At 37.6% G+C, this 14,782-nt stretch overlaps 1 protein-coding gene across 4 annotated transcripts in view; it reads right to left on the reverse strand.

The window, feature by feature from the left end:
- The window catches only part of LOC111159883 (intraflagellar transport 88), a 157,716-nt gene that overhangs the window by 61,272 nt on the left and 81,662 nt on the right, over positions 1-14,782 (reverse strand). For all 4 annotated transcript variants that reach the window (XM_022522538.1, XM_022522537.1, XM_022522536.1 and 1 more), the window contains 4 exons: positions 11,616-11,702; positions 4,968-5,154; positions 3,110-3,218; positions 385-535 (listed from right to left, as the gene is read on the reverse strand). In XM_022522538.1, coding sequence (XP_022378246.1) covers positions 385-535; positions 3,110-3,218; positions 4,968-5,154; positions 11,616-11,702 — 534 coding nt within the window. The remainder of the gene's footprint in view (positions 1-384; positions 536-3,109; positions 3,219-4,967; positions 5,155-11,615; positions 11,703-14,782) is intronic.

Below are 14,782 nucleotides of genomic sequence, written 5' to 3' on the forward strand. Positions count from 1 at the left end.
AGTAAAAAAGTATGAGCGGTCATAAGTACTTTCTAAGTTTTGAAACTACAAGATTTAGAAAACTTAACATTTGTTTGATATATTTTTAAATTACCTATCAATAGCTTTTTGATGTACTGACAGATGATCTGAGTCAAATTAAATAAGTAATAGAATTAAAAAAGAGATGAAAATAGTGCTTCAAAGGAACAATTTTTACCTTTAAATTTCTTATTACATTAATAAAGAGCTAACTTTATATTCCACAAGGGCTTTATTTCATAAATCACTCTTCATTTAAAACTAGCAAGTACTTCTAAATTTTAAAGATGAAAAGGACTGCTGACTGTTTTATAACAATTTGTAAAAAGCTAAGAAGTAGAAGGAAAGTAAGATTATACCTACCTCATAGTAATATTGAAATGCTTGGGATTTATCCCCTTCACTATCGTATAATTCTCCTAGTTTAGACAAAGCTCTAGAGTCGGTTGGAACAACACTGATCAGCTGCATTAACCATTCAATAGCTTGATTGGGATCTTCCATTAATTCATATCTTGGAAAATTTTAGTTAAGGATAATACAATTTTTCTAAGTTCACTGATCAAAAGGAAACCTAAAAACAACATTACAATAAACATATTTCTTAGCCTATAGTAATGTGCTATTTTATACTGGTTACTCTGAATTTCTTCAAGGATGGGGATGAAAAATGGAGCACTGTACACTCATGTTCATATATACCTTTTTGTTTTTCCTTTTGCTTCATTACTATCGACTAAAATCAACACCCAAATCTCTAGCAGAATTAACAGTTTACTCTTTTATCCAAAGCACTATCCAAAATTTGTTCTTAATAAAAATGCCTGCAAGTTGTGTTCAAATTATTCTACCTCTCTTAGTATGTCCAACATATCAAGGGAAAAGTTTCCCTGTGAGTTTTCCCTAATTAGATTATAAACCCCAAATAGGAATTTCCTTTTTTTTGAGTTTTTGTGCCTAGTAAATCCTCTGCATACACTGAAATAATTTATTCCCACCAAAACTTATTGACTATTTATTTTTATATTAACTGTCTTAGTGAAATGAAAATATTCCAACCTAAAATTTTACTTAAAAAGAAGAATCTTCTGGGTTTTTTTTTTTAAGATTTTATTTATTTGAGAGGGAAAGAGAGAGAGAGAGAGAGCATGAGCAGGGGAAGAGGCAGAGGGAGAGGAAGAAGCAGACTTCCCATTGAGCTGGGAACCTAACATGGTGCTCAATCCCAGGACCCTGAGATCATGACCTAAGCCAAAGGCAGATGCTTAACCAATTCAGCTACCAGGCACCCCAAACATCTTGTTTTTAGTGATATCATAAGAGAAACATAAAACCAAGAAAATGTATTCAAACAGCCTTAAACATATCAATTTCTTAACTGAATCCAAACTGATCCTTAAACTGGGCAGTATAAGATCACAATAGTGGCAGTTTCAGAGAGATCATATGGACAAAACAAAAAAGCTAAAAGGAATAAACATGAAACCAACTGCTCTAAAAATAATTTTTTCATTAAAAAATGTTTTATGTAACAAAAGTAGAGCAGATAGTATTTAAAATTATTAATGGTACACTTTATAACATACTTTTTCCTAATATATTTCCATAAAATTTGTATCAAGATAATGCTATCTTAAACACCTACATAAGATTTTAAACTTGGGGTACCTGGGTAGCTCAGTCAGGCAACCACCTCTTGATTTTGGCTCAGGTCATGATCTCAGGGTCACGGGATCAAGCCCCATGTCGAGCTCCCCACTCAACAGGGAGTATGCTTCTCTCTCTCTTCCTCTGCCCAAACTCCTCCTCCTTTTTTTTTTAAAAAGAGAGATTTTAACCTTTCCTGGAACACCCAGATTGCATGGTCAATTAAGTAATCGACTCTTGGTTTCAGCTCAGGTCATGATCTCTGGGTGGTGACACTGAGTCTTATGATGTATTCTGTGCTGAGCGTGGAGTCTGCTTGAGTTTTTCTCTCCCTCTCCCTATGCTCTTCCCCCCATTCATGCATGTACTCTCTCTCTCAAATAAATAAAATCTTAAAAAAAAATATTTTAACCCTTTCCAAATATTGTTGTGAAGACTTATTATTTTTAAAATAGAGAAATTAAAATGTTTTTCAAGTACTGTCAAAGGCATTAAAAATATTAACAAATTTCTGCTTTTTCAACCAAAGGCAAGGGGAGAAAAAAAAAACCCTAAACTAAAGAAGGCCAGGAATTGTAGGAGAAATTGACATGGGAGGAATGTTTTCTATTTACATTCCCCAGAGTTCTAAACATAATACTGGCACATACAGCACACAGTCAATAAGTGACTACTGAATGAAGGGAATGAATGACTGAATTCATATAAACTACTGGCTAATTTTGTAGGGTAAAAGCCTTTGAAGAGTTATACTCATTAAATGTATACGTCAGCTAAAATAATTAAGACAACCAAATTCAATCGAAATTCAATCAATAGTACTAATAAGTAACTAACAATATTTTCCTTTTAAATAGTAAATTACTTCTTCAAAAATACCCTATAAGACTCAGAGTTAATGCATTCTAAAGTATCTCATCTACAGTCAATGAATAGCTTATATGTATTAAACATGTTATACTCAATGATTTCAATTATTATTTCTAAAAATTAAGAAATAGTTTTAACCTTTAAGTAATTCCTTTTATAGCAAGTGATCTTTTAAAATAGGATCACCCAAAAAACAGACTCATAACTATAGAAAACAAACAGATGGCTACCAGAGGGCAGGTGGGTGGGGGGAGTGGATGAAATAGGTGATGGGAATTAAAGAGGGCATTTATCATGATGAGCACTGAGTAATGTACAGAATCACTAACTCACTAAGCCATACCTCTGGAACTAATTTAACACTTGTGTTATTAACACTAGTGTTAACTAAATTGGAAATAAAAAAAAATAAAACAAAACAGGACCACTCAAATATTTTTATCATATATTAATCTGATAGGTTTTAAAATATTATCCTCATCAATTATTTAATTGGCTAAGGTTATTTAATGATTGGTACTCAGTCACCAAATGAATTAACAACTGTCCTCAAGTTTTTCATATAAGATACACATTTGCTATCTGGAAAAGAACTTGGGCACTGTTTCTCAGGATTGCGTGAAGTTTCAGGAAACAATCCAAAGCCTCATCAAGCCGATTTAGCTTCTTATAGGTAAGGCCTTAGAAAGAAGAGAGAAAAAAGCTATAAGCATTATTGGTAGTCATTTTCTCAAAGTCACAAAATAAATCCATATATATGTAATATTCATCCAGAAGAGAAAATAAAGATGAATAGATTTTTCTTAAAAAAGAACAAGGTGGGGAAGGAGATTTCCACTAACATTTGGCAGAAACCAAAACATGCTATAATCCTTTAATGACTGTAAAGTGTTTGAGGGGGACCAGGAATAGAGAGAGACATCAGCAGAATACAGAGTTTAGAAACTGACTCAGTTACAGAATTTAAAATCTGTGGGGACTAAGGGACTAGTAACAAAAGGTGCCAGGACAACTGACTACACATGAAACAAAAAAATGTAGGTTCCTATTTTGAATACATTCAAAACTTATTTTAAAACTAAACAGAAAAACAAAGATGTAGAAATATGAAAAGAAAACACAGAAAAATGATTTTATCATCTTGGGGAAAAGCAACAAACAAATGAAGCCACACATTTTCAAAAAGCAAAATTTGACTAGAAAAATTGTTTGACAAAAGAAATTACAAAGTTAAAAAGTGAAGCAAAAACTTATAGCAAGAATAAGTAAATATATACCTAGGCAAGAAATCTCCTGCATTAAGGCTTTTACTACTCACTTTCCTTGGCCAGTAATGCTCTTTTCCCACTTACCCACATGGTCACACCCTCCCTCCCTTAATAATATGACTTTAAACTCTCCTTGACTCTGTCTAAAATGGCCAGTTCCTCCCTGCCTCCTCTCCAACCCAGCCAGGTCTTCTTTTCCCTCTGGCAGGAGATTAAAGACTCTTCTGGGGGAGGAAAGATCCAATTGGCCAACAGGCAGCTCCCCAACTACACAGATCAGACAGATGGCCCTGTGGCAGGGTGCCAGTACATCAATTTCGCTTGTGGCCTCAGAGATCCCACTCAGCTTTTAGCTGCAAACTCCTAAATGCAAGAAGACAGGCCAAGATCATCAGACAGCTGAGGAGAGTTCGTGACATGAAATATAGTGGATAAAACAAACAAGCAAACCAAAAAAACCAAAACATACCTATGCAGGGAGAAGAACACTTCAAAAGAAACTTCATTAATATCCCAAGAGATAAGACACAGTATTGCATCATTGTGTTTGCCACACTACAAACTCATGAGCAGGAAGAAATGATACCTCTGTCAGGTGACCTCTGACAAGCAGGGAAGGGAATAAGATGATGGTACGCCTCTAGGTCTTACAATATTTTGTTTAAAAACAATACGTGATGTGAATATGACAAAATGTTAAAATGCATTAAGTATAGTTGGTAGGGACATGAGTATTTATTTTTCTGTAAAATTTCTTTATGTTTGAAATTGATCATAATTAAAAAGGGAGAAAATGTTTTTTTCCCACCTATCAGTTTGGCAAAAGTTAAATATCCAGTATTAACATGAATTTGGAAAATCAGTCTCATACACTATGGTGGTACATAAATCGGAAAGGTCTTTTTAGAGGGTAAGAGACAACATCTATCTAAATTTTACATGTGCATAATTTTGGAATTATTAGTTCCATTAAAAATAATCTACAATCCAAGAATATCCTTTCCAATTTTTTGTTACAAGGAAGTCAACTTTTCCCTCTAATGAACTGGAGTTCTTTAAGCCAACTTAAGAAGAGAGAGGAAAAAAAAGAAAAGAAAAGAGAGGAAAAAAAAGATTATAAAGGAGAAAACCAAAGAAAGCAGTTTTGCCTGTTTAACTTACCAATATTGTAAAGTGCTTCAGTACAAGAAGAATCATTTCTTAGAGCCTCTTTATAGAATTCAGCTGCCTTCTCATAGTCACCATTTGCAAAAACTGTATTCCCTTTATTAGTGAGAGCTGAGGGATTATATCTATCAGAGTTCACAGCTAAATCTGCATAGCTGCTGGCTTGTGCAAATTCATTTTCCTAAATAAAGTACAAAACATACACAAAATATTTGGAGTTTATCAAATATCTTTTCTCTCTGTTCTGGATTACAGACACGATAAACAGATTTTCTGAGATTATAAATATGATAAACAAATATTTTACATATCTTGGTCTTGATAGGCTTATTCTACAAAAGATTTTTAATCATCAAGCTCCTTCAACTACCCAAGTTTCTTAGGTCTGAATTCTTCAGAGACTCATGGTTTGAATAACAACACTAATTACTTGTAAGTGGCTCCAGTCTGAATGCCCAAATTTCACATCGCAACTGCAATACTATGTTTCCCAAACCTAAACCACTGAAATAGCTAAAAAGGCATCATTCTCCTTTCTGCACCTCAAATTGATTGCGTCACCTACTAGGATTTGCATTTCTAGCAATAAATTGTTTTCTCTCTGTCTCCTCTGCCAAGTGTTCCATCAGGACCTTGCCTTCATTCACTTAAGCTGCATGGACCTTTCAATTCTTAAATAGTACAGCATTTGTGCTGTGTCCACTTGCTTAAGGTAGGAACCAGACTTCCTAGAATCCTAGTATCCCCTTCCCCCATGGTTCTTTTCTAGAGTTGGCTGTAAGAAACATGTAGGACACGTGGAATGCAGCCATGAAGCAGCAGCTTTTACTCTCTGAAGGTCTTTTTCCGGTCATCAGTGGCAGGATTGTTGCAGAAATGCCTATGGGTTCCAGCCTGTCCTCATTCCTCATTTGACTCCACACATCTGGCTCTTCTTCCCAACTGTGCTGTCCCTGCTGACCACAGTGACCCAGATCCCTGATGGGGCTTGGCTCTGGACCCAAAGAGGAGGCAATAGTGCAGAGGCAATTGCTTTCCATAGGGCTTTCCATGAAGGCCCCCTTTCGGTGGCTGCTGGACATGCTTGGCCACTAACTCACTGATTGGTGATCCCTGTTCAGATCCTCTGACTCTCCTTCCGCACCTTCACCTCCATAGCTCCTCCATCACTGTGTAAGCTCTGGTTCCCACATCCCTTCTCCCTAAACACTCACAGTGACTGCTTCCCTTAGTGAGCTTTTAAAAAACTGAGATACAATTCACATTTCTAAAAATGTACACTTCTGTGGCTTTTAATACATTCGCAGAAAGTTACACCACCATCACCAATATCTATTTTTAGAACATTTTTACACCCCCCCCAAGATATCCTGTACTCATTAGCAGTCATTCTCCATTCCCCCTCCCACGCTGACCCCTGGCAGCCGCTTACCTGCTTTCCATCTCCATGGATTTGCCTATTCTGGACATTTCGTAATAAACACAATCATATAATAGGTGGCTTTTTATGTCTGGCTTCCTTCACTTAGCATAATGTTTTCAAGGTTCATCCATGTTGTATTATGCATCAATGCTTCATCCCTGTATACAGCTCAATAACATCTCATTGTATGGATAGGCCACATTTTGTCTATGCATTCATTGTTGATGGACACCTTGGGTTGTGCCCACCCACTTTTGTTTGCTATGAATAATGCTGTTATGAACATTCATGTATTTGATATAAAAATTGGTACCTAAGGGGCGCCTGGGTGGCTCAGTGGGTTAAGCCGCTGCCTTCGGCTTGGGTCATGATCTCAGGGTCCTGGGATCGAGCCCTGCATCGGGCTCTCTGCTCAGCAAGGAGCCTGCTTCCTCCTCTCTCTCTGCCTGCCTCTCTGCCTGCTTGTGATCTCTGTCTGTCAAATAAATGGATAAAATCTTTAAAAAAAAAAAATTGGTACCTAAAAGTGGGGTGCTGCTATCATAAAAACTAAAACATATAACCTTATCTTTTGGACTAGGCAGTAGTCAAAATTTAGAGAAGCATTAGAACCACATTACTGGAGGTTGGAGAGGCAGTAAGAAATTGCTATCAGAGGCTGAGTAAACAGCAAGTCATATTTTGCAGTCATGAAACAAATGGGAAAACTGGCATCTACACCGACTTGGAAATTAGAAAGTGTACTTAGTAAATGTGTGCATGTGGCCAAGGAGGTTTCCAGGCAGGAGGTTTAAAGTGCCAATTAACTTACTTCAACTGGGCATGATAAAGTACACAAAGAGTAAGGAGCTTAAGAGAGAACGGTTCAGATTTTCCAACTTGAATTTAGAAGAAATATAGAAAAACCAGGACCTGTTGGGCTGGACAATAAAATTATTTCATATCTCTAGTTTCTCTTAGCAGCAAGAGTCTCAGAGTAAGAACTGGTTGCAGGGTAGAGATCACATCAAGGGTGTGGCTGTAATATCCCTTGGAACCCTCTCAGAAAGATTTAAGGTAGTGAGTAGCAAAGCCGACCTTCTCTCAGGTAGAAAAAAGCTTCCAAGTATCTTTGGGGCTTTATTCCACAAAAGCCTTGTACACCTAAGTGGAAAGGGGTCTGCCTTGAAAAGAACTGTGGATGTGGCTTTTGGGGCACCCCAATAAGATATATAGAAAACCTGCCAAATTTTTAAGGGATCTGTACCAGCTTAAGTGTTGCCAGCTTGGATTAAAGGGACACAGTCTAAAATGAAAGAAGACCTCTGGGTCCCCAATTTTTCTGGGAAGAAAGCAAGCTAAGAAAGCTAATCAGCTGCAAGTATAGGTTATTTTTTTTGTAAAAGGAAGGTGCCCTCTGAAAGCAGAGCCAAGAGCAACAGAGCCCAAAGGATTGGGGGTACCACTCCCAAGGATCAAAGCTGGGCCCTGAGGAATATTCTCTTTTCCTACTTTAGGGGGCACTGGCCCCATGTACTTAGTTAGATTTCTGACCCATTCAGAACCAGTGTCTGCTAGGTACCTCCATCTTACCCCTTTTGAACAAGAGTATCTATAACAGTTACCCTGTTCTTTTCGTACCACAGGATGTTAAGTCTATGAAGGAGGTGGCATGTTTTTCTGTTCTCAGACCTTTGGATCAAGAGGCCCTGTGTCTGAGAAAGCCCCTTCTCTATTTAGACCTGATGCTGTGAGTGGTGAGACTATAAATGTCCTTGGAGGGGTAATCACTTGCATATGGAAAGGATGCACTGAATGCAGGCAGTGACAGACTGTTAAAATAAAGGTCCGAAAGAGTCACACCTCCCAGTATTCAGGCCCTTATATGGTTCTCTCCCATATTTGCTTTGCCCAAAAAGAATAACAACAAATTCAATGCACACAGGAGCCTGATAAGTACCCGAGTGCCCTGGGGTCTCCACCTATGGACCCTATCCCATGTAAGAAGTCTGGGCTCCCCTGCCAGAGAAGGAGGAGGAGGAATGAGTTGCTGGTCAGCAGCTCAGCTATTGACGTGAGGGAGGCACTGGTACCATGCAGCCTCAGTCAAGCCTCAGAATATGGCAGCAGGATGAGTGACCCCAGGCCAGACCAGCAGAAGGACCATCCAAGTGAACCCAGCATTTTCAGGTAGAATATGAGCTAATACACAGTTATTTTAAGCCACTATGTTTTGGGGCAGCTAATTACAGAACAATAGAAACTGATACAACTACACGCTGGATACCAACAATACATATCCAATTATGTATCATGTATATAACTATGTACTAGACTCACAATTTTGCCTCAAAACAACTATTTTCCTCAGAATGATGCACAACAAATTATTGATCAGGTACTGTGATGACTCTCCTTGTTTGACTAAATCTAACCATTTTTCTTCTTTTTTAAAAAATCTTCTTAGTCTCCACCCAAACATTCATCAAATTTTGGTCACTAATTTAACCACTCTGTCACTATATGATAATAATGTCCATTTGGTCACTAATTTAACCATTTTCACAAAAATTACAAATGATTTTCTAAATTCAAATGTAATGGCTGTAATGGAGACTGCGTTTCAGCCCCCATACTTGTCCTTCAGAAGTGCTGGGAATGTTGCTGGCCATCAGCCTCAGTTGTCAGCCCTATCTGTGAATCACTCTAGCCCAAAGAGAAAGAGGCACCTTGCCCAAAGTCACAACCCCTTCCTGGTGAGCAGGATGTATCCAGTGACCGGTTGATGCAGAGGTACAAAGGCCCACCCCTAGCCATCCCAATTTCAGAGGGTCCAGCAGGGTTGGCTAAGGCCTGTGGTGACTACATCAGAGCCCAACTTCCTTCTCCCCTCACTGCTGCTTCCAATCCTTCTCTCTGAGGTGCTGATCCAAAGAGATCTTCCCAGTAAACTTTATGAAAGCTCATACCCAACTCATGAGTTTGCTGTCTCACCAGCAAAAGTGGCCTTTTCTGACCCTCCATTCTTGTGTGCTACCTCTCTGATTTCAATATTATATACTTCCTCTTGGTGCCTTCCTTTACTTCAGACATCGTACTGTAGTTCTTTTCTGGTCTTCTTGATCTGAGTCTTATTTTTGTGTTTTTAATGTATGTGAATCCCAAAGTTAGTTCTCAGTTCTGTACTACACTCTCACACCTGGAAATACTTTCTATTGTCTTAGTTCAGGCTGCTATAGCAAAAATTACAAACTGGCTTAAAGAGCAACATTTATTTCTCATAGTTCTGGAGGCTGAGAGATCCAAGATCAAGGTGCCAGCAAATGTGGGTTTGGTCCCTGGTTTGCAGATGGCTTCCCTGCTGTGTCCTCACAGGGTAGAGAGTAGGCTCTGGTTCCTCCTTTTCTAGTAATGGTCCTAATCCCATCAGGGGATTCTCATAACTTCATCCATCTCATGAGTTCATCTAACCCTAATTATCTCTCAACGTCCTTATCTCCAAATACAGTCACATTGGGGGACTGGGCTTCAGTACAGAAATTTGGTTGAGGGAGGGGACACAAACAATCAGCCCACAGCATCTATTATCAAAGCTTTAACCTGATCAGAGATGATCATCAAATTTTATGTAATCCTAACTTCCCATCTGAGATTAGTTCCACGTGTTCCTGGACATTTCTATTTAAATATATCACCACTGATACAAACATTTTAAAAAATATATTTAAAAACAAACTCAGCACCTCTCCCCCTAATCTGCAGCCTCCTCTAAACCTGCACCTGGCACCACTCTCCTGCCAGACTTAAAATACTAGAAGCATTGTTCACCAGTGGTTTTGAGCTCTTTTCCATCACAACACATGCAAGAAATAACATCTTTCCACTCTAACAGTAGTTAACACAGCAGTAACTGTCAGTGGGGCACAGATCAGAAGTTCAAAGAGGGACTAGAAATGTAGTTTAACTAAATATAGTGATCCTTATGCATACATTCCCTCCCAGCTTTCCTGCCTCTGTGATTTTGTTCATTCCTTTTGTCTCCCAAAATGTTATTTGCCACCACAGAATTTCTTTACCTTTTTTTTTTTTTTTTAAAGATTTTACTTATGTGAGAGAGAGTGAGCAAGAGCAAGCACAAGCAGGGGGAGCAGCAGGCAGAGGGAGAAGCAGGCTTCCCGCTGAGCAAGGAGCTGGATGCAGGGCTTGATCCAGGACCCTGGGGTCATGACCTGAGCTGAATGCAGACGCTCAACCAACTGAGCCACCCAGGTGTCTCTCCACTGAATTTCTGAAGCACTTATCACCTATATTAATTTATTATTCTCTACTTTCAACCAAACTTCCTTCTTCCCTCCTAGGCTACCCGCATGCTTCCTTTTTTTTTTTTTTTTTTTAGATTTTATTTGTTTGACAGACAGAGATTATAAGTAGGCAGAGAGGCAGGCGGTGGGGGGAGGGGGAGGGAAGCAGACTCTCTGCTGAGCAGAGCCCGATGTGGGGCTGGATCCCAGGACCCTGGGATCATGACCTGAGCAGAAGGCACAGGCTTTAACCCACTGAGCCACCCAGGCACCCCCTGCATGCTTCCTTTGTTCCAAATTAAGAAAGTGCCCTTTTAGTGAGCTTCTAGGCTTTTGGTATTCCCCAAGACTGGGATCCAGCAGATGCTCAAAGTGCGCTTCTTATGGTGACACTATATCTTACATAAATCATTTAACCTGAAACTTCATTTTCTTTACTACTAACATGGTGTTGAAATAGGGAGTGCCTGGGTGGCTTAGTCAGTTAGGTGTCAGACTCTTGATTTCTGGCTCCGCCATGATTTCAGTGTCATGACATCAGTCCCTGTGTTGGATTTCAAACTGGTTGGGGAGCCTGCTCAAGATTCTCTCTCTCCTTCTCTCTCTGCCCCGCCCACCTACCTTTCTATCTCAAAAAAAAAAAAAAAAAAAAAATCTCTAGCTCATCTCCCAGATCTACATTCTATAATTCTCTGAGTGATGCTTAGCACCATAATTTTTCTCCCTCCCTTCTACTTCTGAGATGGTCCTCTTGCTCATGTCCATAGACATGGCCCCTGGCCCAGAACTTGTCATGACCAGACCCTCTAGACACCCAATCCTACTAACATTCTCCACTAATCTTCTTTGGAGCCTCTCTAGGCATGCTCTTCAGGCAGAAATTCAGCAACATAAAAATACCACATTATCAACTCTTAGCATAAAAAAAACAAAACTTACCAAATAATAAAGAAATGAGAGGTTGGTTGCAGCTGCACTTTTCACTCTACTGTCCTTTTTTTCAAACATTTTTAAGGTCTCTACAGCCTAGAAATGAAATATCTGGAAGTTACTACCATTGTAATATGACACTATTTAGTCTTAAGGTTGGGGTAAAGATCAATGTATCTAGAGTATAAGGCCAGGTTAGGACACAAAGGGAGTGGATTAATATGTTTAAGAAAACAGATTACAAGATGAGAATTTCATTTGAGAATTAAAATTTATAAAAAAGGACTAAAAAAAACCTAAAAATACAATAACTGAAATTAAGAACATAATAGATGGGCTTAATAGCAGATTAGATATAGCTGGAGAGAGTAGTAATTACTGGGCCTTTTGAGCCTTTTGACACAGTTTAGTTTTTATCTTGCATAATGGGGTATAAATGAGGTTTCATCTAAGAGACACAATCAAATATGCTCTTTACAAAATAATTCTAGGATTTTTGCTTCTGGCTATCAAAGATCAGCCTATAGAAGACCATTCTACAGAGAACAATTGGAAAACTTATATTAAAATATTACAAATATCTTTTGAAGGTATCAGCGAACTAATGAGGCAACCAGAATCTGAATGTCAAGATCCTAGAAAATGTTCAGACTAAATAAGCAAACCAAAACAAGATACTAAGAAAAGGTCTCAGGAAAGAACATAAAAGACATAAAGGAACCCAGTGAAAAGGTCTAATAGCAATGTAACTGGAGTTCCAAAAAGGGAAGAAAGACTATTGGTCGATAATTTTCCAAACCTGATGACAGAAACTAATTCTGAAGTATTACCAAAAAATGATCTTAAGTAGATCTAAATATAATTATATTCTCAAGCCATGAGAATGAAAGTGCATTTTTAATCATTTGGCCAGTCTGAGACAATCCTAACCAAACAGGATATTTGGAATGGTCAAACACTTAGCATGAAAGGTGAGTGAATACTTAACCTAGAAATGCCTGAGAAATAACAGGAAGAAAAAGTGGAGGAAGGCAATGAGTTTTCTTTCCTTCCTTCAAAATACATTTACTGAATAGAAAATGCTTGGCTTCTTGGCACCTTCTGCTCTTAGGGAGAGTTGAGTCCAACCAAAAATCCCACTTTAGCTTTTATGATGGTCAAGAGCCACCTAATATTGAAAATATCTGACAAATCTGTGTCATGGAAGTGTTTGAGCTCATATGAAATACCATTAAGTGTACTGACTCAATTTTATTAAGGATAAAAGATTTTAAAATACTAGATTCTACATATATTGGTTATAATATAGGTAATTATTCTTTTCAAGGTTTTTTGATTATTTTAAGGAAAACCACTGTAAGTTTCTAGACTAGTAGTTTACAATTCTTCAAAGTAAACCGTGGAAGAAAAAAGACCCCAACATCATAAGCTCACTTCTGAGATTCTCACTTACTTTCTTAGAAGGATCTTTGACAGAATTGCTAAGAAGTTCCCAAGATGCACCTCAGAAATTACTGCTGTTTACACTGTACATCCTGTAGAAGTTATCTCATTGACTCTTTACACAACCTCCATGGCTATTAATGTAAAAGTTACCGCTATTTTGAATCTCTAGGTTTTATAAGCTGTATTTCACTTTGAATAAGAATTGACATGTTTTAATCTTTACCTTTAAAATGTGTCACAATAAATACAATGTGTTGATTTAAAATAGAAGGCATATGAATAGATTTAACTCACACATCTATTAAATTCTCTGAAGTAAAGTGCAGAGGAAAAAAACTGTTTTTTCTTGATATTTATGATATCCATAAAGCAAGTTATCAAAAGCAAACCAACAACAATTAAAAAAAAAACCCAGTATGCTATATAGTTGTTTACATCATTCCTTTTAGAAATAACTATTCATATTACAGTCAAGAAAATGTCTTAGATTTTTAAATTTTCATCTTGTTACCTTGTGGCTCATTAGTAACAAGACATTAAGACTACATATAACAACAAATTATTCTCCTCTCAAAAGGTTACTAATGAATTTAAACAATATATATAAAAAGCAACGTAATCTTAAACCACTATTTAAAAGAGATAACAGAAGTATTTTGAACTTTACAACATTCATTTAAAGACTTATTTATTTATTTGAGAGAGAGAGAGCGTGCGTGCAAGCACATGAATGCATGAGTGGGGAGAGGGGCAGAGGGAGGAGACAGAAAAAAATCCTCAAGCAGACTCCACGCTGAGTGCTGAGACCAAGATCATGACCTAAGCCAAAACCAAAAGTTGGCTACTCAACTGACTGAGACACCCAAGTGCCCCACACTTTACAACATTCATTAAAAAATATGGGAGAATAAAAAGATATTTTGCATTTTAAATTTCTAAACTATAAATCATTCTAAAAAAGCTATAAAATTATTCTGATAAAGGGAACATTCCCAGGATATCTAGCTTTGAAATGGGTTGTTTTCATAACCATTATTTACATGTCAATAAAGGCATAGCCAATATATCTGGTTTTTAGAAAGAAAATATACATCAATTCATTTACAAGTGAAACCGATAAAAGTATACCTAGTAAAATTAAATTTAGTTCTGAAGAGCAAAACAAATAATGAAAATAAACATTGATAGTTTGCGTTATGTTCCCCCCCCCCCAATGATTAGGAAAATAGATATATCTCCATTTTGGGTTTTTCTTTTCTTTTTTTTTTTTTTTTTTTTTTGTATGTGAACTTTTTTTTATTTATTTATTTACTTATTTATTTTTATAAACATATATTTTTTACCCAGGGGTACAGGTCTGTGAATCGCCAGGTTTACACACTTCACAGCACTCACCATAGCACATACCCTCCTCAATGTCCATAATCCACCCCCCTTCCAACCCCCCTCCCCCCATCAACCCTCAGTTTGTTTTGTGAGCTTAACAGTCACTTATGGTTTGTCTCCTTCCCAATTCCATCGTTTCATTTACTCCTCTCCTACCCCCTTAACCCCCCATGTTGCATCTCCTCTCCCTCATATCAGGGAGATCATATGATAGTTGTCTTTCTCCGATTGACTTATTTCGCTAAGCATGATACCCTCTAGTTCCATCCACGTCGTCGCAAATGGCAAGATTTCATTTCTTTTGATGGCTGCATAGTATTCCATTGTGTATATATACCACATCA

The sequence above is a fragment of the Enhydra lutris genome, unplaced genomic scaffold, assembly GCF_002288905.1.
Source record: "Enhydra lutris kenyoni isolate GAN:26980312 unplaced genomic scaffold, ASM228890v2 scaffoldscaffold71, whole genome shotgun sequence".
NCBI classification, from domain to species: domain Eukaryota; kingdom Metazoa; phylum Chordata; class Mammalia; order Carnivora; family Mustelidae; genus Enhydra; species Enhydra lutris.